This window comes from Helicoverpa armigera, chromosome 7 (assembly GCF_030705265.1).
Source record: "Helicoverpa armigera isolate CAAS_96S chromosome 7, ASM3070526v1, whole genome shotgun sequence".
NCBI classification, from domain to species: domain Eukaryota; kingdom Metazoa; phylum Arthropoda; class Insecta; order Lepidoptera; family Noctuidae; genus Helicoverpa; species Helicoverpa armigera.
This window is the reverse complement of record NC_087126.1, coordinates 6,393,769-6,417,559: the sequence shown is the minus strand read 5'-3', so window position 1 is coordinate 6,417,559 and position 23,791 is coordinate 6,393,769. Positions and strand designations below refer to the sequence as shown.

General features: G+C 34.9%; 2 protein-coding genes across 10 annotated transcripts in view; one reads left to right on the top strand and one right to left on the bottom strand.

Annotated features, from left to right (window-relative positions):
- Positions 1-407: 407 nt before the first annotated feature.
- Positions 408-3,506, bottom strand: LOC110381274 (BRISC complex subunit FAM175B). Of its 3 annotated transcripts, none has more exons than XM_064035490.1 (4): positions 3,438-3,506; positions 2,182-2,386; positions 1,110-2,087; positions 408-891 (listed from the first exon to the last, which is right to left on the bottom strand). In XM_064035490.1, exons 2-4 carry the CDS (start codon positions 2,263-2,265, stop codon positions 778-780), a joined length of 1,176 nt encoding a protein of 391 aa, XP_063891560.1. In that variant the 5' UTR covers positions 2,266-2,386; positions 3,438-3,506; the 3' UTR covers positions 408-777. The 3 variants fall into 3 exon arrangements, with proteins under 3 accessions (XP_063891560.1, XP_063891559.1, XP_021197241.2); XM_064035489.1 differs by having other exon boundaries at positions 408-894; positions 3,438-3,505; XM_021341566.3 differs by having other exon boundaries at positions 408-894; positions 2,182-3,459.
- A 2,794-nt stretch (positions 3,507-6,300) lies between these two features.
- LOC110381263 (cytosolic purine 5'-nucleotidase) overlaps positions 6,301-23,791 on the top strand; it is a 20,815-nt gene continuing 3,324 nt past the window's right edge. The window contains exons 1-11 of one of the 7 annotated variants that reach the window (XM_021341537.3): positions 6,301-6,560; positions 7,351-7,581; positions 8,540-8,883; positions 16,011-16,084; positions 16,422-16,539; positions 16,629-16,724; positions 17,083-17,229; positions 17,614-17,887; positions 18,209-18,383; positions 20,530-20,752; positions 21,367-21,514. In XM_021341537.3, coding sequence (XP_021197212.2) covers positions 8,621-8,883; positions 16,011-16,084; positions 16,422-16,539; positions 16,629-16,724; positions 17,083-17,229; positions 17,614-17,887; positions 18,209-18,383; positions 20,530-20,752; positions 21,367-21,514 — 1,518 coding nt within the window. In that variant the 5' untranslated portion in view covers positions 6,301-6,560; positions 7,351-7,581; positions 8,540-8,620. Of the gene's footprint in view, positions 6,561-6,753; positions 6,772-7,350; positions 7,582-8,539; positions 8,884-10,172; positions 10,351-11,567; positions 11,843-15,156; positions 15,216-16,010; positions 16,085-16,421; positions 16,540-16,628; positions 16,725-17,082; positions 17,230-17,613; positions 17,888-18,208; positions 18,384-20,529; positions 20,753-21,366; positions 21,515-23,791 lie in introns of those variants that run through there. The other 6 variants (XM_021341538.3, XM_021341539.3, XM_021341541.3 and 3 more) reach the window with 6 other exon arrangements.

Genomic DNA, 23,791 nt, shown 5'->3' with positions numbered 1-23,791 from the left:
CACACGTGGGAGTACGCGATGTCGCCGACAAGATGCAACAAAACCGGCTGCGATTGTACGGACATGTAGAAAGGTCTCAGGGCCAGGGCTCAGTTCGCCTGAGCACATCGGCAATGCGACAATCGATCTCGACATACCTGGTCAAAGGCGCAGAGGCAAGCCAAAACTGCGGAGGATGAGTGTCGTAAACAAAGATACTAAAATCTGCAAACTGAGAGGAAGTTGTTCTGGACAGACAGAAGTGGAGAAAGCGGACCACAACTATAAAATTAGGTAAAATGACTAATTTTGTGTATCAATCCTACCTACTAATACTATAAATTTGTAAGTTTGTGACACACCACTTGAGAAGGTAGTGTTACATTATGCTATCTAGGCTCTAGGTAGGTATTCAATGAAATCACTCATTAATTTATTTACATTTGTATTGATTCCTATCAGTAAGAATTAAGGCAAAACAATAATGATAACTAGAAATCGATTCATATAGCGTTTGTAACTCTTTCAGCTAACTGTTGAAAATTAACTTAGTTAAATGTAGAAATAATTGCACAAAAATATTAATTATATAGGTAAAAAGAAATTGGAACACTGATATGGTGATGTATGCAAAAACACAATGTGCACTGAAGGAAATTAAGTAGGTATATATTTATAATATTTAGAAATGTTTTATGAGTATTATAGGTTAGCAACAAACTGTAAAGATATTAAAATTAAAAGATTTACTTATGGTAACTTATTAAATATATAGAAACATAGCTAAAAAAGGCACTTTTAATATTCTGGTGAACTATCACCACACTTTACATCTTCACTTATTATCAAAGTCTTTTTCATATGGTTGTCATCAACATCAAAGGTGATCAAATCATCACTGTGATGATTGGCCTTCTGAAAAAAAATTGTTCATTTAGATCAATGGGTATTGTATAACTTTTTATAGTTTGGTAGACCAGAGTGAAGATCCCACCTTGATAAGACAAGTTACAGGAATTGCAATAGCAAGAGTCTTTGACATAAGATATACCAGAAAGGTAAAGGAGTTACATTAAGTTTAACAGTTCATTAACATTGCAATCACTAAAAAGAAATGTTGAGATACTTACACTTGTTGTTGCTACTTCGTTTTTGGTTTTTAATGCAGCTGCATAATTAAGCACTGGCTTTGACGAGCTTGAGGATATCAAGGGAGGGCTAGGACTGGTCTCTTTAACATCATTTTCAATTAACTGCACTGAATCCTCCGAGTCTGTATGATTACTGTTTACAGGAGCATTTTTAACATTCAATATTTCCACTTTTAAAGGAGTTGTCAGTGCCTCTAAACAAGCCCTGGCCATTTCAGTTTCACGGTTCATAATTTTTTCCTCAACATATTTATTATATGCTGATTGCAATTCAAATGAATGTTTGTCTGACAAAATAGTTGCCATTTGCTTTATCTCTGCCTCCAGTTCCCTGATAGTGCATTCATTTTTAGCAGCAGCTTTAGCTTCCTTCACAAGTCTCAAGTCAACTGCTTCCTGAATGCGTAATATAGCATTGCTTGTGTCATTACTCTGAACATTGCTTTCTCTCACAATCTTATTGAAAATACTGTGTGGTGACAATCTATGGGATTTCTTGTAGCCTGTATATTTTTCACCTAAGTTTGCAGTTATATCCTCAACGTATTCATACATATCGAAACAATTGATTTTTCCAAATCTGTACATAAAAGTATGTGTAGATCCAGCAGATGATGATTTATTTGACAAATTACAAGTAACAAAGTTTTTCTTCCCATGATACTTTTCAAAGTATTTTTGTAACCCTTTTGATATTAATTTATCTCTGAAAGTTGGTTTGATGTTGGTGTTCTTGCGATATTTGTACCAACCTACAATTTCATTGGCAGTGCTTGAGAGCATATCTGAGAGTACATCTTCCTTTATCCTCCCTGTGGGGAAGTAAAATAGTGATACTGCCGGGAGCGGCAATACCGTCCTGATTTCGATTTGAGTATCTAAGCGAGCATTATCGCTTTGCGAGTCGGAAATATGATTTGTTATTTCTGAAGTCACGTCGCCAATCAAAAAACCTTCCTGAAAGTAAATACATACGTTAATGATGATAACATAGTAATAATACGATTGTAAACGATATAGAATGTATTAAAACTAAGTACATAGTACATACCTGACTATTTGAAGAGTTTACACATTCATAAAACAGAAATGACAGAGCCGTGCCGCTTAATAACACTTTTTCCGTGTAAGCCATGACTACATCTATAGTTTTTACATCAACAGTTCTCGACACTTATCTTCATTAACATAGAAATACCATAATATCTGTATTTTTCAGATATTTACAAAATTTTTGGTTTGTTGCACGCATTTAACCACTCAAGCGTCCGGGCGACTATAGTCGCCCAAAAATTTTTGGCGTTAAGCGTCCGGGCGACTATAGCAGCCTCTTTGACTTGTTCACTTTAAACGAATTTTTATCTATGACAAGTTTCAAAGAGCTTTACGAATGTTACACTAGATGGATCTGTATTAAATAACGCATCTATGGGTCGGTAAAACAGTATGCCAGGTACAGCAAAAATATAAAAAATAATTGTTTACAAACTGTGTGTCAAGTTTTGTGAAGTGTTTAGGAACTCTGCATTTAAAATTTAAAGTATTCATTTATTTATCATCCTACTGTATTAGTGTTATATATTAAAATAATCCTCAAGATTCATTCTTTCAAAATATTAATAAGTGCTATCAATCCAAAATTTGATAGGTTGTCTTTACATTTAAATAAAGTCGACATGCGAAAACTGCCTTTGTGTGCCAGTTTTTCGTTAAGTTTTTGTGTGAAATATTCTATATTTTAATAAAATTCTTCTTGTAAGTAAGAGAATAGGTCATAATTAACGTATAAAAAAATTATGCGGAAAAAAGAAACGGAAATAGTTACGATTTAACGTTTTTATCGTCATTTCGTCATCCGAGGCGATAACAGATTGCTGCGGGAATGCCTTGTTTGTTTTGGTTTAATGTGCTACACTGTTCATTCCAAGTATATATAATATTGGTATCAAAAAAAAGCTTATTTAATCTAGTTTAATAATGAGTATAAATCAATGAAAAAAGTTAAATAACGTTTAGTTAAAACTTGTTAAAACAAATATTTTACTTGAATTTAGCCCGTTCTGTTAAGTTCAACTTTTTTTTATGCATTTGTGATTGATTTCTGTACTTTAATTAGTACATATTTTGATTCCTTAATAATTCAGCTTTATACTGGTATATTTTACTTTGCTATAGCTGCAATAGTTTGCTAGAAAATACACTTTAAATCGGTAACGGCATGGCGCGCTCGACGCGGTTCAACACGGATCGAGCGCGTGAACGTACAAGGCGTTGACAGGTGTCGCACGCGAACGCTTGAGTGGTTAAGAAATTGACGTGACAGACAAGATGTTCGTTCGTAGTTTGTGCTGTGTTACAAATAAAAAAAAATACCCCTAAACTTAAAAAAAACAACAATTACTTGAAAATCCCCCAAATCTTTTTAATTTATTTTCCCTTAATTTTTTACTAATCATATTTTTATAGACACAACAGTACAGTACGGCAACCAACGGTTTTCTTGTAAGCATACTGTTTTGCAAGTAGCTTATTTATTATATTTTTAACCTAATTTTAAGTAAAATTTTAAGATAGTTTCTTATTTTATTTTTTTAATATTTGTACGCCTAAGAGGCCAAACATGAATAGTAACGTTTAATTTACTGTCTAACAACCTGCATAACTTATGTACACCCATGTTTTTTACAAATAAGTACGTATACGTAGGTATGTCCCACCACAGTCACCACAGAATAATCATGTTTGTCATTCCCTCAGCTATCTAAGTAATAAGGAGGCCGACAAAAGGACGACAGTGTTGTGTCAAGCTAAAAGTATAATCCGAAATATAAAATGAAAAGGACCGCCCTACAAAAAATTATTCCTCTTATTTACCCCTTTTGGGGGAAAACCCCCTATGTTGGTAACACAGATTCTGTCACCTTCACCGCCTTCACCAGCCTTCACCTCGCCAGTCACCACAGAGCAAAACACGTTAGGGATGGCCAAGACGATCAATTAAATTGCTAAATATTACGATACTGTGCAATTTGTTCGCTGAAAATAACTGAGCAATCTTAAATATAACGTCAATATATCAAGTTTAGGCACAGTCTAAAAATCATACAGTCGTCCGACGAAGACGTCTAGACAGGGCAATCGTGCGGGGTGTGAGGGGCGAGACGCGGGTAGGCCGCTCCCAAACTACGAACAAAATGATGTTAGTAGCAGGGGGGAGACACTCTGTACATTTTGACAGCTAAGTGAATGAAGAGTCGCCACCTTTTATTTGGCCCGGAAACTATTTACTATCTAAAAGATACTTTAAATTACCAACAGATGGCACTACACTATAATCGTTTTTGTTTGTCAATATACAATTATTTATGCAATATTAATTAGAGAAAAGTATGAGGAAAATATTAGACACTTAAAAAAAAGATAAAATAGGCGAATAAATTAAATACGGTTTGAAAAAGCACAAATATCAATTTTAATCTAAAAAGACCTGGTGTCAGTATTCCAAGTAACTTAACAAAACCGATCATCGATCATAACAAAATATCAATATGGCGGTTTTTGCATTCTGCGTACACGCGTATAAAAAGTAATAATACATAATAATTATTTGTTTTCCTTCGACCTTTTACTATATTAACGATGACATTTTCTATTAGGGTAAGTAGCATAATGTAACTATAACGATAACCAATGTTATAGTTACATGGTGCTATTTACCCTAATAGAAAATGTTATGAATATGATGCATATATATTTTTATAGCTATAGCTATGTAGGTAGTTCGGGGCCAATTTAGAGAGAGATGGCGCATTGACAAATAGGTTTGCATGATTATCACGCAAGAGGGCTCTCTTTTCCCTATATATTACTTTACTCTTTGGTTAGTAGTTTGGGATCTATCATTGAGGTCTAACGCGTGTTTCTTTTTTATAATATTTTTTTTTGTTAATTTAAAATGGTGCATGCGACGTGTGCTGTGAGTGATTGCAAGTCTTCATCTCAAATAAATAAAGATCTGCGGTTTCATCGGACGTAATTTTTATAATAAGAAATGGATGTCAGTTTTAAGTTTAATTGAAGTGCTTGTTACGTAAAAGTCAGCCTTTTTGAAATCCAAGATGGCGGACCTTATTTTCTTATAATTTGATATGGGTGTCAATTTTGAGTTAAATTGAGGTGCTGGTTACGAAAAAGCCATCCTTTTTGAAATCCAAGATGGCGGACGTCATTTTCTTGTAATTTGATATGGGTGTCAATTTTGAGTTAAATTGGGGTGCTGGTTATGAAAAAGCCATTCTTTTTGAAATCCAAGATGGCGGACGTCATTTTCTTATAATTTGATATGGGTGTCAATTTTGAGTTAAATTGGGGTGCTGGTTATGAAAAAGCCATTCTTTTTGAAATCCAAGATGGCGGACGTCATTTTCTTGTAATTTGATATGGGTGTCAATTTTGAGTTAAATTGGGGTGCTGGTTATGAAAAGCCATTCTTTTGAAATCCAAGATGGCGGACGTCATTTTCTTATAATTTGATATGGGTGTCAATTTTGAGTTAAATTGGGGTGCTGGTTACGAAAAAGCCATCCTTTTTGAAATCCAAGAGAAAAAAGTCCGCGGACAAAAATCCCTCGTATACTTAGGCTATAAGAGATTTAAAAACAACTGTCACGGGCAGAATTCAAGCCGTGTCCTTTGGCGAACCGTGAAGTCACGTCAACAATTGACTTATTTATTTATTTAAAAACTTCACGATCACAGTAGGTACAGTTAGTGTCACAGTAACTAGTTACCAAGACTGCATCAGTTCATTTTTAAATCTCTTTGTATACGCCTAATTTGCATTTTTTATTGACATACTCAACTCCTTAATAACACATGCAGTAAAGAGCGGATTAAGAATTATTTAAATATTATGTAATATTGTTTTATTTATAATACTGCTATCGATGTTGGTCTGCAATAAATAAATAATTTCACAAATATTGTTTACTCGTGACAACCCTGTCCTATGCGTTACTGTCTAGACGATGTCGGCATTTTACACGAGATCAAAGGCGTCGACCTACTGTATGTTCTTTATACTGTGGTTTAGGGTTAATAATTAAGCACAAATCGACGAAGCACGAATGCCATAGTTGCCATAAAAAAATGGTTTGGCAACAGGGCAACCTGGCAACTAATTGATAGACATCAAAAGTATTATACGCGTTTGCGATTTTTTCGATCAAGGGAAGATAATAATCATAAAATTTATTAAAAGCGATTGTAAACAACGTCGCTCTATTTAATTGTTTAAAATGGTCTAACTGACCATATTTTAATCGAAGCAATTGTTGGATATCTTTCAACTATGTAACGTTGTGATCGGAACCAATTCATTTCTCCTTCGAAGACGGTATATTTTGAAACCCTATTGGTTTTAATTCAGTAGTGAGTATTAAGTTATTTATATTCTCGAACTAAAATTAGTGTTTGGCACTATTAAAGGACTCATACGTAAAGAAAGATCCAGTGCAGTTTCTATGTTTCGAGGCGGTAGGTTTTCAGTCGGTTATCTAACAATTATTTGCTGTCTGCCACGGTCTGCTCTCGTTCATATTTTTCATGAATTGCATTCGTTAGGCTTTACTTTTTCTTATAGGTAAGCAGTCGTAAGAATCATATCGTTCTTTTTGCATAGTTAATTCCTGTTAGATCCCAATTTATAGTCCAAAACGAAAATTAGAGTACCTAGTGATTAGTACTCTTAAATTGTGATACTGTGAAATTTAATTTCGGTATAGTTAAGTATAGAAGACAGCATCCATGTATAAATAAAATAATATCGTCTCCAGTATAAAGTTGTGAGTGTAATCATAAAATTTTGAATGCAGCTGGCATAATATGAGACTTCTAAGTATAAAGTGTAGCTATCCATTAATCTACTAAAACCCCAGTTTAGAACAAGCCATGGTGACTTGGATTTTAGGCTACATGCTATATGAACCCTTAAAAACTAAAAATAAATGTGGTTGTCAAAATCCAGGCCTACACTACCTAATAACCAATTATTGTGGCTAATTTGATTATATTTTCAATATAATTTTAAGTCATGGGATAATCAATGGTCTAAAATATATATTTATATTTTTCTCATAGAGCTAATTAGTGATTTAAATGAATTTATTATTAACTACTGTGTTGATTACAAATTCATTTGTTTTTAATATTTTTTTTGTAGCACAAGTTAGTTTGAAGAAATCAAAGTCTGTATGAACGGGTACAGGCTAGAAAACATTATTTTAAGGCTAAGGAAACCACACACCCTAAGATCTTTCAGTATAAGTATAACATTTTTTAAAAGAAAAACTTGCGGTAATTCAGCTATGGATGATTATTTGAATAAAGAATATGACTTGAATCAAGATAATCAGAAACTTCCGAAGAAATATTACCGCCGTGCTGAACACAGGTAAGAATATTTACTATTGAACAGGTTTTGCTTTCAGTTCACATTTTGGTGCAATGCAATGCAATGCTTGCTGTATTTTTTTTTTTCTATAATAAAATGCATACTTTTGAATTGTGTAAATTATGTGTCTTGGGCCAGCAAAATTTAATCAAAACCTATTTTTCTCTAGTTCACCTGTTATACATTTTAATTGTGTGTTATTGTGAAATCATCATCTTTGCAATGTGAATATTTATATTAACTATCTAAAGCATGCTTATTAATAAAATTGTTAAGTAGTAGGCGGGTGTGAAAGGCTGCAAATCATCAGCAGAAATGCATCAATAATAATTGTATGTGCAAACTATAATAATATGGGGAAATTTTTTTATCCACCTTTAACAGTTTTTATTAAGGTAGGTTTATGCTTTTGCTTATTTCAGTCAGACATTTCTTCTGGACCCATTGTCTTCCTATATTCAGCATTTAGGTATTTCTCGCATATAAATTCATGTTACATTTAACTTCTCACACAGTGACTTTAAACACAAGACAATGACGAAAATTTTAAAAAAATCTTGTTTATAATATCAAGCTCACAATGATAAAGTAATTATTGTATGTAACTGCCATAATTATTGCGTTTCATCACTAACTGTGACCTTGCTTAGACACAATGAAGCAATGGGCGTAATGGGTGTTTAATCAACGGTAAAATTTATACTGTTCTTCAAAGTAAAAAAACTAACAGTTTACTCAAAAGCTTCAACTAATAGTGCATTCAAAGTCCAGGACAATAATTATCTCATAGTTATTATCATATAGTTTTAAAACTCTGTCTTTATTTATATTTACTTTATGGGTGTTTTTAAAGTATTACACGAAAATAGTCAATAGTAACTTAATATTTACATCACTTGTTGGCCCGGTCAAGAGTTATCATCTCGCGAGGTTATCTTTATCGTCTACTTGTTTTCAGTGTTATTCTGATGACGCCAGTTGTGTTTTAGCATCGGAACTAGATTGACTTATCTCCGTGTTCGAATAAAATTATATAAAAATGCCTGACGGTTTCGAAAGTGCATATCCGCTCTCACCACCTTTAAAACCGCAAGACATACGCGCACGCGCGAATTCTTCCTCCAAGAAAAAGCGGCCGGTGGTTACTTTTCTTGGCGATGAAGCGGTAATGATACCTGACAAGTCTGAGGTCGGTATAGACAAGCCCTTGGTCCGAGGCGAGGTTGAACTCGATAGTATCGCAGTATCATATAATACAATGCATTCGACGACGTGGTTTGACAAAAGAGTGCTTGAGCACAGGTATGTATAAACAAATTTTAAACTATTTAAATACTTTAACTATCTAACAAAATTGGTAATGTACGATACGTATTAACTCAAACGGAGATCTTATGTTATCGCGTTGTTGACGTGGCCTAAAAATTAAATATATCATGATATTATTTATATCTACAAATTATTTTTTTTAGCTGCGATTAGTTATACAATTTATTATATTTTTCTGTTTTGTATGAATAAATTACTCCTATAACTAATCCTGTCTCAAAATTAAAACCGCAGAAGAACTTAAGTATCGATATTTTGATTTATTCCCGGCTGATTCTGAGCCTGCAAAACTTTCTAAAAACCCTGGAAATTATAAATAATCATAAAACGAATAGAAAGGACAATAATACTTCTGTTATTGTTAATTAAAAAACTATCTGGAAATAAATTACCTAAGTAGCAAAAGCAATTGAATTAAAACGATAGCAAGATTACTCCCGAACAATTTTCGATGTATATTATATGTTTGAAATTATTGGACTTCCATAATCAAATCTGCGAGCGCGAAATCAGACAGAAGACTTATCTATTTTACAATGACTCTGAAATTTAGTATCTCGCCAGGCCATCAACACTTAAGTAGAAACTTAGTTTATCACATAAAAACGACTTCAGGAAACATGTGATAGGGATAACATTAATTTGCTGTTAACGAAACGCTAAAACATAGGCTCTAGAAGTCAGTGCTTCGAGCCTCGAGGTGCCTTCTGTTTATTTTTCCTTCGCCTTCTAAGACATGCTCTAGTTGAAAATGAATGAATTTGCAAAAATCGTGGATTTTCGTCGTGTAGTCTCGCTATGTCCTTCAGAGAAAGATCTCATTCAGTGTCATATGTTCTTTTGAGAACTAAAGTTCTTTAACCCCAAATCTTTGCATAGCTTGGTCAACAACTTCAACTAATGGAATAGCCGAACTTAGGGTACGTGAAGATGAGTGCTTTATTCGTAGTAGAATTTTCAAATATCTTCCAAATTAAGTGTATTTATACCTTATCTTGTAAAGTTTGATTGGAATCCAAGAAACATGTTGTAAATGACTTCGGTAATATTTTCAGTATCATTTAGACGAGACATGGTAGAATCTAGTTACTGAATCGAGTCATACATAGTACACATACTACGTTAGTCAGATACAGTAGGCAGACTTTGGGCACTAAAAGACTACCGAAGTTCACGAATCAGCTGTTAACTGGCCGCGGGGGAAGTGATTGTACCGTGGGGCCTTTAATGTATAGACGACCGTCGACTCCGATACAACGTCAGTATACGCGACGCCCTCGCCGATTCATATCGCACGCACATCGACTCTAATTAATTGATAGAATTCACATATCGCCGCGATTTTATATACGTGACGTTTACCTGCTTTACACAGTGTGTCATAGTTATAAACATTTGTTGTCAAATTGAAGAGCTGTTGTGTAGTTTCAATCTTTCAATGTAATTATTCGTAGTTATGTGGTGTTTTGCGTTGAATTTAATGCAATAATAAAATAGCGTTCACATGAAACACTTATTCTGACAGTAACAAGGTTGTTGTTTTGATGCGTAGGTGGCAAGTCACTCTAAATGCTGCGCATGTAACATTAATTAATCTTTTCTATTTGTTGGGCAAGCCGTGATATCCAGTTAGACTCGTTTGTCGATTGCCCCAGATTTTTGTTTACGTGTTAGTTAAGTAAATGGAAAGTGTTGATTTTGATTATCAACATATAAACCTGATGCATAGGGTTAAAATAGCAATATATAGGCAGAAAAACTAATATTTCTGTCACTGAATGTTATTTTTTTTCCACTTGGATTTGCAGGGCTTACGTATGATAGATGTATTAAAACTTCTTACATAGGTAATAAGTAATTCCATAGTTATTCGTTCCATTGAACATAATATTGTACATTATTTTAAAGGATATACTGCCAAGCAGACGGTCAACGTTGTTAGCTGTTCCTGGAACTATATTGATTAGTTTCCTGGCAGCCTCTTCCCCATGCGCCTTGCGTTGCATCCTTCTGACTCACTGGTGTATCGCTTGAAGTTAGCCATTAGGGATACGATTTATTCCATGCTTTTTGGAGATGAGGTTTAAAATTATTTCCAATAAGTTCTTTACCTGCACAAAGTTATGTGAAATGGAAACTTAAAAAGATCAATCGATCTTTTGGTGTCAATGTGGTTGATGTTCAGAATTACTATTAATGAATAGAAAAATGCAAATTCCTCTTATTCGAGCATTCTGCTTGAGTATTTAGAGTTTACATGCTAATATTCTTTAATGTCTACTGCGCCATGCAGGTCCTTCAATTAGATGATGCAAACAAACAGTAGTGAAGTTTGTAGCATCATCAGTAAAGTTTCAGCAGTTTGTGATGGCACGTCTCATCTGTTTTGGCTGTTTGTAGTATAAGTCCATTCAGGGCCACATTATGCAGCTCTCCTGCATCAGTGTTATGAATCATCGTCAGAATCCATTATAGTGGTAACTATTGTTTGTGAGATAACAAAGCCGGACAAGACGTATAAACAATAGATGCACAGCTTAAGTCACGCTAAATCTAACGCTGCCAACCTATGTAGTTGAGAGGACCGGTCTCTTAACCTTATTACTGTCAAGGATAACCACTCAAATGCTTCCTGCGTTTCACTGAAACGATTGCAGTGAATCATGAGCGACGTGTGAAACGCAATTCATAAAGTGAAAATAAAACTTGTATTATAGTGACTTTGAAATTCTGAGAAAATATTAAAACGTATTATCGATATTGTGATTGTTGTTGCCAATATTTCTGTAGTGTTATTAAAACATTTTGTGAGTGCATTCATTATGATGAAGAAACATGCCATGGCGAACGGGACTAAACCGTTCCCGGGTGAGCCCGTAGTCATTGGATCATCATACGGCACGGGAGACAGATACACAGCAGCACCAAACGAGTGAGTTGATATACTTATGTATATTATGAGTTCAGAAAGCACCTCGAACGAACTAAACAACTGTATGCATAATAAATCAGAGAGAAATCCAGCCGCTGGATTCTAATAATAAAATTATTCAGTGACGATGCGAAACTTAAAATGTAGCATGTTGATAATAAACATGCATGTTTTCACAAATACATAGGTGCCTACTATCGATTTCTTTATATCCAATACGAAAGACTGACGTACCATCGTTTGTTTCATTGTTTGTACACATCTGGATTGGACTTTGTTATTGTTTAAAAAAAACAATAATTTCTTTGTTTCTCATACATTGCCCCCACACTTTCATGTATCGTCATTAATTTAACAAAGGGAGCTGCAATATCCCAATATTTCTTTTAATTACTTATGGACTTATCGGTAAAATAAAAACAAACTTATACGACCCAACGTATCTCGAGGTTAAGCTCTTACCTCAGACTATTAGAAAAGCTGAATTTATATTGTTGAAACAACAGCTTATAAATGTAATGTAAATACATGAACAGAATAACACAGACTTCTTTTATCCAGATGCGAGAAGTAGTTCCCTTGGGAACCGGGAGGAACTACACTTATAACGATTTGTGCTATAACACCAGGCTTAGAACGTGGACCTTGGCGTAATAAATTTCAATTTCCTTTACAAAGGTTTCCTGTTTACTTGGATTAGTTTCTGGCATGGTAACTGATACAATTGTTCCCACCGCCTATAGATTGGCAAAAAGTTTCCTATTGGTTGTTGTAGGTACCAATTTAGCTTTGAACTTATGATATATAGGTATTTCTTTTCTATAAAAAAAGAACAATGATCAGAATGGCTTGAAGCTTTCAAGGTTTAATGTAGATAAGTGAAAGCAAGACTGTTCCTCCAGACGTTGTGCAATTGTCTTAGGCAGGTGTATAGACACTGTACAATTAACACAATGCTTGGTCGGCCTGCCTAAGTGTGTGCAGATGTCAGGAAAATGTAGAGGCAGCTGTAATGTTTTGAAAAGTCTAACACAAATACATCTCAAAAAGTTAAAAAAAAATGTAAACCCCTTTGAAGTCATTCACATTGATATATTTGGTTTATCGAACGTAGAAATCAGTGCTGGCATGATGCTGAAATTCCATTGGTGGAGATGTAGACACCTAACACAGTCGTCTATGTATGTCACATTAGTACGAGTTGAATTACAGTAAATGGTAATTATTAAAACTGACATCAAACTGGAGCCAACGGCATCGTTCCGTCCGGGATTATCGCCTGACTTGCATGAAGTTTTTCACCTTGTGCGACACGTGCTCCAAAAATAACTAAATACATTTCTGTTATGACTAGTGACCGCTCGATTTAGCTGTAAGCGCTAAAGTTTGGAAGAATTTGGTCACGCAAACATTATACGGAGAAAAGGTTATCATGAAAGTCAATACGCCAATTGCCTTGGAAAACGTTTGGAATGGCGCGTATGTTCATTTGACATTCTATGTAAACAACAAGCAAAGTGAGACTGAGAAATTAATACTTCTAACAACCACTGTAAAACATTAGGTGCCTATGAAGTAATTATACACACAACGCTTGTATGTAATTATGTAAGTAACTATCCACTTCTAAGGATATTTATGACGCGATTGACCACGCAATCGACAATGCGACACCATTTTTTTATAACATAGTAACTAGAATTATTGTAATCTACGGAGATCTCTGCTTCCCTTCGATAGCTCATGTTATAAGTCAGTCAATTTGAATACAGCTGTCGCGGATAGGCATATTTTCATTTCTTATCTTACATTGAGACGTCTTGGCATTGTGCTGACGTAATTCTTATCAATATACTTGAGTCGCGGAGACAAAGGATGTGCGATGCTGGTTGACGGTTTAGCATAACTTATCTGAATGTTCACAATTCAATGAAATAATTTATTATGAAGAGATCAATAAACACAATTTTTTATTATTTACTTACTTATTTTTAGCCTATAATGTCCCACTGCTGGGCAAGGGCCTCCCCATCTCGCTTCCACACTTCCCGATCTTTCGACCGGGTCCACCAGTCTCGAAGATAGGCGTCTAGATCGTCGCGCCATCTATTCCTTCTGCGGTGTCCATCCTGAGGTGTCCACTGGGTGACAATAGTGGCCCATCTTTCAGGATGCATTCGGCTGATATGTTCGGCTCAGTTCCATTTTAATGTTGCCGCCTTTTGGCCTACATCAGCGACTCCTGTTCTGGAACGTATTTACGGTATTCCGTATGCGATCGGTCCATTCTACGATCCATTACCCTTTGGCAAACCTTGAGCCTGGACTTCTTACACTCGGTGAGAGACCAGGTTTGCGCACCGTAGGTTAGGACAGGCAATGAAATAATTTATTATGAAAAGATCAATAAACACAAATACCAATCTAATAATAATAATTACTTCCGCGGACGATACGCATGTGATGATTACCAATTTTAAATAATCACCTATGTACTTGCATACGATGTGACGCTTCAAACGATAGCACTTCGATCGTAAATAAATGAAACATACTTTCAACACCATGAGTAATCTTTCTCTTATCTTTGCTATGGCTATAAAAAAAAAGACTGGTTCGCCGTGCTAATAGTGGTCTAGACTCAAATATTGTGATTCTCTGACCCAAATAATCTACGTTTCTACACCGTATAAGTGTATGGGAAAACTATTTTGCAGATTGTAAACCGGCAAAACGAAAACTCAAAGCATTCCCAAAATCCAAGAGCTAGAGGGAGTTAGAACAAATTAATATCGTCGCCAACTAGTAGTCTTCTTTTTCTAGTCCCAAAAATATAACTATCAAGACAATTTTCTACCATATGTACCTGTTTTCTACATATCTTCATATGCATTTTGTTGGTTTCATGAGTACCCTTTGCATTTGCAACGTTATCGCACGATTTGTGTATTTATTCGCACAGCACTCGATTACCACACCGACACATACTCAACACGTAATTATCTCAATTGATAAGTTAGGTACTGTTTTAATGAGATCATAGCATGACCCTGTTTATCTACCTATATATTTTGGGTACTATTACTGTTTCATTTCTACTTCTACTAACATCCAAATAAATGTTATAAAAATTAAAAGATCATCTTAAAAATATTTTTTAGTCTATGATAAGTAAGTAGGCACTTAAAAACTATTTGGTATTCACGGGGCTCGCGACCATAGATTTTGATCGATTTTACAATTGAAAGTGTCAATTACAATTCAGTTTTTATTGCGCTTATAAATGCATATTAAGTCTAAATAAGACAAATTATTATAGTGTGCTCAGTATGAGTTGTTTTTTTCAACATTCTGCACCATCAGTTAGTCACTTGTAAGTGATTTTTTTTTCGAACTATTGGTGTATTAATACAGTGACTAGATTTGGGGTTGGCCAGAGGTAACGACCTTGGAAAAAATACAGGGTATTTGTAGAATTACATGATCACATTTTGCTTTATGGTAGCTTGCGATACAAATAGCACCAAGCGTCCAGTGTTAAGGCACTGGTACAAAACATTCACGAACCAGCACCACTGCACTAAAATACTTCTGTTTCCACTGGTTATACATGAACAGTTCTATGGTAGAACTATGGGCCGTATCTACTATGCAAGAAGAAAGCTGATGCCATTAGGCGCGGGCGCCGATCTTCAGCGCTTATCAATAGTCACGTTGCTTCAGTCCGCTTGCTTTATGTAATTGTTACCAGAATGCCAGGGCGAAAAGCGCTAGTAGGTAGTCTTTAGACGGGTTAGCACAACCATCGTTACTCAACAGCTAGACTCCAGACGTCCATAAGACAATAACTCTACATTTTCTATTGTTTTTTTTATATTCACGTTGGCCTAACTTTGATATTGGCGTACTTACATACTATATGCTGGCTACTTTGTTTTTTATTTGGTTTTAATTCGAAAACTGAAATATATTCGTGTAGCCAAAACGTTCATCAGTTTCAGTAGATAACGTTTTGAATAACATATGCATACCTACCCACGTACACAAACATATGATTAACCCGCAGGCAGTAGCTACTGACTGACCTTGACTTCAGTACTTATCTAAATATAAACATTGAACACATAGCGACAAATGAAATTAACATTAACTTTTTGTTTTGTTTCAGAATCTTTGTCAACAGATCACTACATTTAGAAAATGTTCAGTTCTATGGATTTGATATGGACTACACCTTGGCGGGTATGTTCTAAATATACACACATTTTCAATGGGTTTAGCTTTCACGTAGAGTTCGTCTACGTCACCGTTTACGCTATGCTTGCGCGCTAAGGACGTCATAAGCCATGGCTGAACTATTGCATCTGGTCTGACCAAATCGCTCTCGGTTTAGTATCATCTTTGTCACTTTCGTTGTATAACCTTCTGGGGGTTAGAAGGTTATATCTTCTTTCCCATCTTTAGCTTAGAGATCTAGGCCAAAGATTTGAAATATCACCAATGTCTCATCGAGGAGACCCATTGTTGACCGGGCGCTGCACGTAATAATTGACCTTACTAACTAAAACTCATTTTACAGAATACAAATCGCCGCAATATGAAACTCTAGGATTTAATTTGACAAAAGAGAGATTAGTGCAAAAAGGTTACCCACAAGAAATATTAGAATTTGAATATGACCCCTCATTTCCAGTTAGGTAAGTTAACAAACGTTTTTTTCCAAAACTATGCACAATGTCATTTATTTTAATGACTATAAGTATTTAATTTATTTTTTTTCTTTCAGAGGACTATGGTTCGACACTTTATACGGTAACTTGCTAAAAGTAGACGCCTATGGTAATATCTTAGTATGCGTACATGGATTTGAGTTCCTGAAACAGTGAGTATTAGCATGTTATAAAAATATGCGAAGTTTATATGTAGATTTTAGCACTGTGCTAATTTTATCTAAAATACTGTGTTTATCTGAGTATGCAATAAGGTAGTTGCTAACCGGTTTTAAAGTCACAATCAAAGACTTACGATTTTGATAATGTTGTATGGCGTAATATTGTACCTTTGATAAGCCATTCTATTGCCGTCGATTCGCTAAGTTTGGTTATAATGAAATGACGTTAGTGCTCAACAACCTTGCTAAAGAAAGGCTCTAGAATGTCAATAAGTTTCAAAATCGGTTCTGGCAATTTTTTTAGTGCAAGCATGTAACAAACTTATAACTTAAAAAACTTTCCTTTCAGTTCACAAGTATACGAATTGTATCCGAATAAATTCTTAACATTAGATGAGTCAAGAGTATATGTACTGAACACGTTATTCAACTTGCCGGAAACTTATCTAATAGCTTGTTTGATAGACTTCTTCACCAATTCACCGCAGTACACGAGGTAAGCCAATAAGTGTCACTTGGTTAATTAATTAAGAAATCGTTTTAATCTTAATGCATTCATAAATTAAACGCGGGCAAATGAACACGAACAACAGCGTAATTTATTTCTTCTGTCGGTTGATTTGCTGAACAAATTCCATTCATTTTTATTGGTCATAATTCAACTAATGCGGCGATAACTCGGTAATAGCATTCCGCTGCGTGTCAACGTGAATGGGCCAATAACGTTCACGCTCCGCACATAGTAATATGTTGCGCAATTCACACTTCAACATCGACCTACAAATGAACTACTGGATGACCGTCCTAGTTTATTTAAGAAGAAAACATTACTTGTAGCATGCAAACAAACTCGAGTGTTCAATATCTATTTTTTTCACAGAACAAATTTCGGTGTAAGATGTGGCGATCTGGCTATGTCATTCAAATCAATTTTCCAAGACGTAAGGAATGCGGTCGACTACATTCATATTCAAGTCCTAAAGGACAGGACCACAGAGAATATGGAACTATATTTAAAGAAAGACGACAGACTGCCAATGTTTTTGTCGAGGATTAAGGAAAGCGGTGCCAAACTGTTTATTTTAACAAATAGTGACTACAATTTCACAGATAGAATTATGACTTACCTGTTTGATTTTCCTTACGGCGCCAAGGTAAATATCAGTTTTATCAAATAGCTTGTTATTTGCACGGCCATGACCACATTACATCATGTTTGAACAAAGACAATGATTGATTATACATTCAAATTGAGAGACAAACCAAATATCTAGAAATAAATATAACACTTATGTTTTACGTAAACATTTTTTCAAGCTTAAAATCCTTTTCATAAAAAAAAATATGATGAATGTCGATATTGCTTTCGAAATTCTATCTCCCGTAACAAAATTCACAGAATATTGGGAACGGCCGTATGAAGTTCAAAGTCACATGTTTTTCATTTATTCTAAATAGTGTTTGTTTGTTTGCAGCCTGGTGAGCCTCACAGGAACTGGAAGACATACTTCGACTGGATCGTAGTGGACGCCAAAAAGCCCTTATTCTTCGGCGAAGGAACCACGCTACGACAAGTGGACACGAAGACCGGGGCCTTGAAGATGGGCCATCACGTCGGACCTATGCACGAGGAACTTGTGTATTCAGGAGGTATGTTGTTTAAAATGTTTTACAGGGTATTTTTTTTGGGTTCAATCCCTTCCTTAACAAACTTTATGTTACTGGATAAAAATTTTGCTTTGTCCTGAAAAAACCTAGCATAATTAAGTCGCATATCTTTCTAAAAGTGGCGAATAATTTATTCGGTTCTGAAAAACATCATTTTTGTGGTTTTAGTTACTTTTGATTATTGTTACCACACGCGTCAAATAGATATGTGACAATCTTTATCTTATGATAACAGAAAAGTCTTAGGTAGTGCCGAGGTTCAAAGCCGTTGATACGAATCTGTCACGGTTATTGTCAGAAATACAGATACACAGATATCAAACTGTAGATAACATATCATTCGCTGTCCATTAATAGCTAACATGCAAAATATTATTCTTCAATTTAAAATATCTTATAAAAGAGGATAGAAAGATATTAATTGATAAATAATAATAATCAAGTCGATATAGTTGTTAGTGTTATTATGCAAACAGATAAAGGTATTAGTTATCTAATAGATATCAGTCAACGAATATAAAGTAATTAAATCTCAACTAATCAATAATATAATAAATCAATTTAATAATAGAGATAGGATAAAATCTTACAAGTGAAAGGAAGATTCTCCTGGCGCATCCACATAACTCTTACTTTTTTACAAATGTTGTTGCTACGCAACCGAATTTTATTTGTGGTTCAGTGGATGCCATGCACTATTTAGCTCCCCACCCACGTTAGACTTTTTGGAAGACGTTCTGACTAGGATTTTCTGGACAACTTTTTGTAGAACGCCACTATTAATATCAGTGTGTTCTATTTACTGCTACAGAAAGTCGATCACCGAAAGGACGTGAGAGGGCTTTATTTATGTTTTATTTGAGGAGTATTGAAAATTCTGTTGAAAGGCAGACCCTTTAAGTACCGGTTTTCATAGTTAATTTCTTAAAGTCGCAACATTAAATCAAAGCAAGCAGCGCAGATCTGAACACATCGCTCGGTGGTGCTGAGTGTTGACTGACGAGTGTAACACGTCAATGCTACTGAACTACATATTATTATCTTAATTAGTACTCTATATTTAGCATAGCCGCTCAATTTACTGATAACTGACGAAGATTTACTATTGTGCGCTTATTGCTATAAACTAGTGGAAGTTTTTCGTCAGAAGTAGGTTTATTTATTGAACTGCAGATAACAGATCGACCACTATGGATAATGACGTTTGTAACATAATCATTATTGATTAACTTTTCACCATTACCATTCCATAATTTTAACAATTAAAATTGTTTTGATTGCTTTAATCTTAAATAAACAAAACACTTTTTTATGTAAATAAGTGTACGTTGACTTATTTGATCGGAGCACTAAAAAGAATGATGAAAGACATTACTCTATGGAATGGACAACTGTAATCGTTATCTGAATTGTTGTTATGTAAATGATAATTTCACTGGAAATATTTTTGCAAAACGTGTTATCATCGTGACAAAAGTAATGGTCATAATATAACGAATTTTTTGAAACGTGACATTTTCTTCCAAATACTCCTCAGAAAGTAAAATAATCTTATTTAACTAATACTAAAATGCCATAATATTTGTATCTGAGTTTTAGCTGATCATTACTAATTTTTCGTGCTAACGTTATTTTTAAAACGAATAAGGTTTTAAGGTTAAATTCACAAGTTACATCTTTGCTACCTACTTACAATGAGGTTAATTTTGTAAACAAGTCCGTTTCGAAAGGGTACTTGCTATAAATAAATGTTGTTGTTTAAAATCTTGCTACAAAGAGACTCAATGTGGAATAGTGAATGATCGAAAATGAAGCTTAGATTGAAGTCGGCGAATTTAGCATGAATTGACATAAATATGGGCTTCGAACACAAAATTCGACGATTTTTTTTATTTCATAGGAAATCTTCCAATGACTCCTCGCTTCGGTTTAGCAGCGTGAGGGAGTGTCAGACTCTTACTGACTAAACCCATCATGTTCCTTCGTAGGCTTTTTATGTACCAGGGCCGCGGTAATTTCGAACAATTCCGCAGACGATTTGACTTTCTCAATTTTAGATTTCATAATTACTACTTCTTAATATCGACCTGTCGTTATAATAACACTATCTTTCTTGCAATTGTTCTAGGTTCCTGCGATGTATTCACTGACATGATCGGAGCGAAAGGCAAAGACGTGCTATACGTCGGCGACCACATATTTGGCGATATCCTCAAGTCGAAGAAGATTGGCGGTTGGCGTACCTTCCTCATTGTTCCCGAGTTAGTTCAAGAGTTACACGTATGGACCGACAAATGTCAGCTGTTTGAACAACTACAGGACTTAGATGTTCAATTAGGACATATGTACAAGTAAGTGAACTTAATTAAACATCTTACCAAACTCCAGTACAAAAAATAGTAATTGTAGGTCATACATAGTTTTAAATTCACAACACCCGTCTTTTTCACCGTCGCCAAATTAATAAGAGATAGTTTAACGATAGTGCAATGCGGTGTTTTAATGATACTAAAGGAAATAAGAATAGGCCATAAAATATCGATTTTATTGCTCTTTGTGTTTCTTATTTCTATGCAGTATGATTAACAGCTCAGTTATTATCGCAATTCATTTGTTTGAGAAACTCAAACAAAATAATAATTTCCGTTGCAGTAAATATTTATTGTTATTCCGAATGTTATTTATATTTATTCACTTCTGTTTAAGACATCGTACACTTTAAATTCTTTTATATCCCACTTTACAAAATTTGCTAATGTGAAACCAACGCCGCATTGGTAAAACGATTACAGCATATTTTACAAGTACCGTAACAAAATACGAACGGAAAATTATAGAAAAAATGTTCTATCTACAAGAATTCACATTTACAGATAGGAAGCGACAGGAAATAAAGGTTCTACACAACTCAGTGATGAGTAAGGATTAGTAAGAATCTATTCTAAGAAATATTATGATGTTTCAGAGATTTAGATTCCAGTACAAAAGAGAAGCCGGATATCTCGAAGCTACGTATTTCGATTCGTGATGTCACGCACAAAATGGACTTGGCTTACGGCATGCTGGGATCTCTATTCCGTTCAGGATCTAGGCAGACTTTCTTCTCTTCACAGGTAATATATTTTTTATTTACCTTTAAAAAAATGATATTTATTTATAAAAAAGTGCATTTCGATTCGTGATGTCACGCACAAAATGGACTTGGCTTACGGTATGCTGGGATCTCTATTCCGCTCAGGATCTAGGCAGACTTTCTTCTCTTCACAGGTAATATATTTTTTATTTACCTTTAAAAAAATGATATTTATTTATAAAAAAGTCCATTCAACACTCGGAGAACTAGTATTGCCATATGGTTGTTCCAATTTCTTAGTGTAATCTCTAATGATTTCATCATCATCATCATCTTAGCCATAGGACGTCCACTGCTGAACATAGGCCTCCCCCCTAGATCTCCACAGATACCTGTTGGAGGTGACCTGCATCCAGCGTCTTCCAATGATTTAAGTGCCTTTTTAGGGTTCCGTAGCCAAAATGGCAAAAACGGAACCCTTATAGTTTCGTCATGTCCGTCTGTCCGTCTGTCACAGCCGATTTACTCGGAAACTATAAGTACTACAGTGATGAAATTTGATGGGAATATGTGTTGTATGAACCGCTACAAAAATATGACACTAAATAGTAAAAAAAAGAATTGGGGGTGGGGCCCCCCATACATGTAACTGAGGGATGAAATTTTTTTTTTCGATGTACATACCCGTGTGGGGTATCAATGGAAAGGTCTTTTAAAATGATATAAAGTTTTCTAAAAAACATTTTTCTTAAAGTGAACGGTTTTTGAGATATCAGCTCTCAAAGTCGTAAAAAGTATGTCCCCCCCCCTCTATTTTTATAACTACGGGGTATAAAATTCTAAAAAAAATAGAGGTGATGCATGCTAATTAACTCTTTCAACGATTTTTGGTTTGATCAAAGTATCTCTTATAGTTTTTGAGATAGGTTGATTTAACTGTAATTTACGGAACCCTTCGTGCACGAGTCCGACTCGCACTTGGCCGGTTTTTTTTCTTGCTTTGATTAGTTTGTTGAATGGTGATGTTATCAGATGTCAATGGCTTCATGGAGAAAACATAAATGCTGTTATTATTGTGTGCATTTCATTGAAACAGGACACATTACCTTTAATTACTATCAATATCACAGTTATGTAATACAGTTATCTTAAATAAACACGCGCTAGAGAGGAAGTGCATACCAATTACAGCAACTCTCTCAAAGGACAACGGACGACGGATGCATAATTTAGTATCTTAATTACACAAATATTCGTAATGTTATTTACTTTTGTGACTGGCCATGGTTTGTATAAATGTGTCAGTATTCCGAATGATACGTAATCTGTCGTGCGTGACAGAATGAATAATAGAGCAAACAAGGATATTGTAGAAGAAACATTGATTGTAAATGTTGGCTTTTGATAGTTATTTTGATAAATTAAAACAATTATTCCAAAGTATATTTTCGACCATCTTCATTGTATTGTTTTTCAATGCGACATTGTCGTTATCAAAATGTATCAGCGTTCTCAGTACTTGATTTAGACAGGCCCTTTAAAAGATTACGTACTTGTTGAATCATCGTTTGTTGAAACTCGAGCCATTTCTTAGAATATTGTTATCGAATATTAGTTCCGGATGTTAGTTTATCGTGTTCTTGGTACATTGTTTTGCACATACAAAAGCCCTCTCTCTTCCTTCTTGGTATTGTATTTCCTTTCCTATAAAAAACGTACTTATATGTATGAGATGGGCAATAGCATTTCCTAAGCCAAAAATATCTTACACTGCTGTCACCAACACGTTTACCCAGCCAGACTGATGAGTATGGCTTAATCCGCTTAGCTGGGGGTGGCCTTTGTCCAGCAGTAGACGATTAGGAGCTGTGACGATAAAAAGAAATTCGTAGAAGTTGACACCTACGGTACATATAAGTCAAATGACTGCAATTAATGCAACTCCGCATAGGTCCAGTTGAAAACCAGCGTCAGACACTAGCTGTCTGGCATAATGCTGAACTGGACCTATTTGGCGCAACCTTTTGTTTCTTTATTTTGTATTTTTCTATGCGAATGTATGGCTTGTGTCAATAAATATTTTTTCTTTCTTCTTTCTTTCTTTCAAATATTGTGAACTCTTCAGTTTTTATAATAGTGTCTATGAAGTTTCTTGCCGGTTGCTGTTGACGTTTCGTAAGAACCTATACCTACCTAGTAGGTGCTAGGTCCTAGGTTTTCTAAATATGTATAAAAATGTAAGCTCTGGTGACGCAATCACGCAAAAATTACGATTGGAGATAGCTTAGACCCGGGAGAAGGACATACGTTTTTTGTC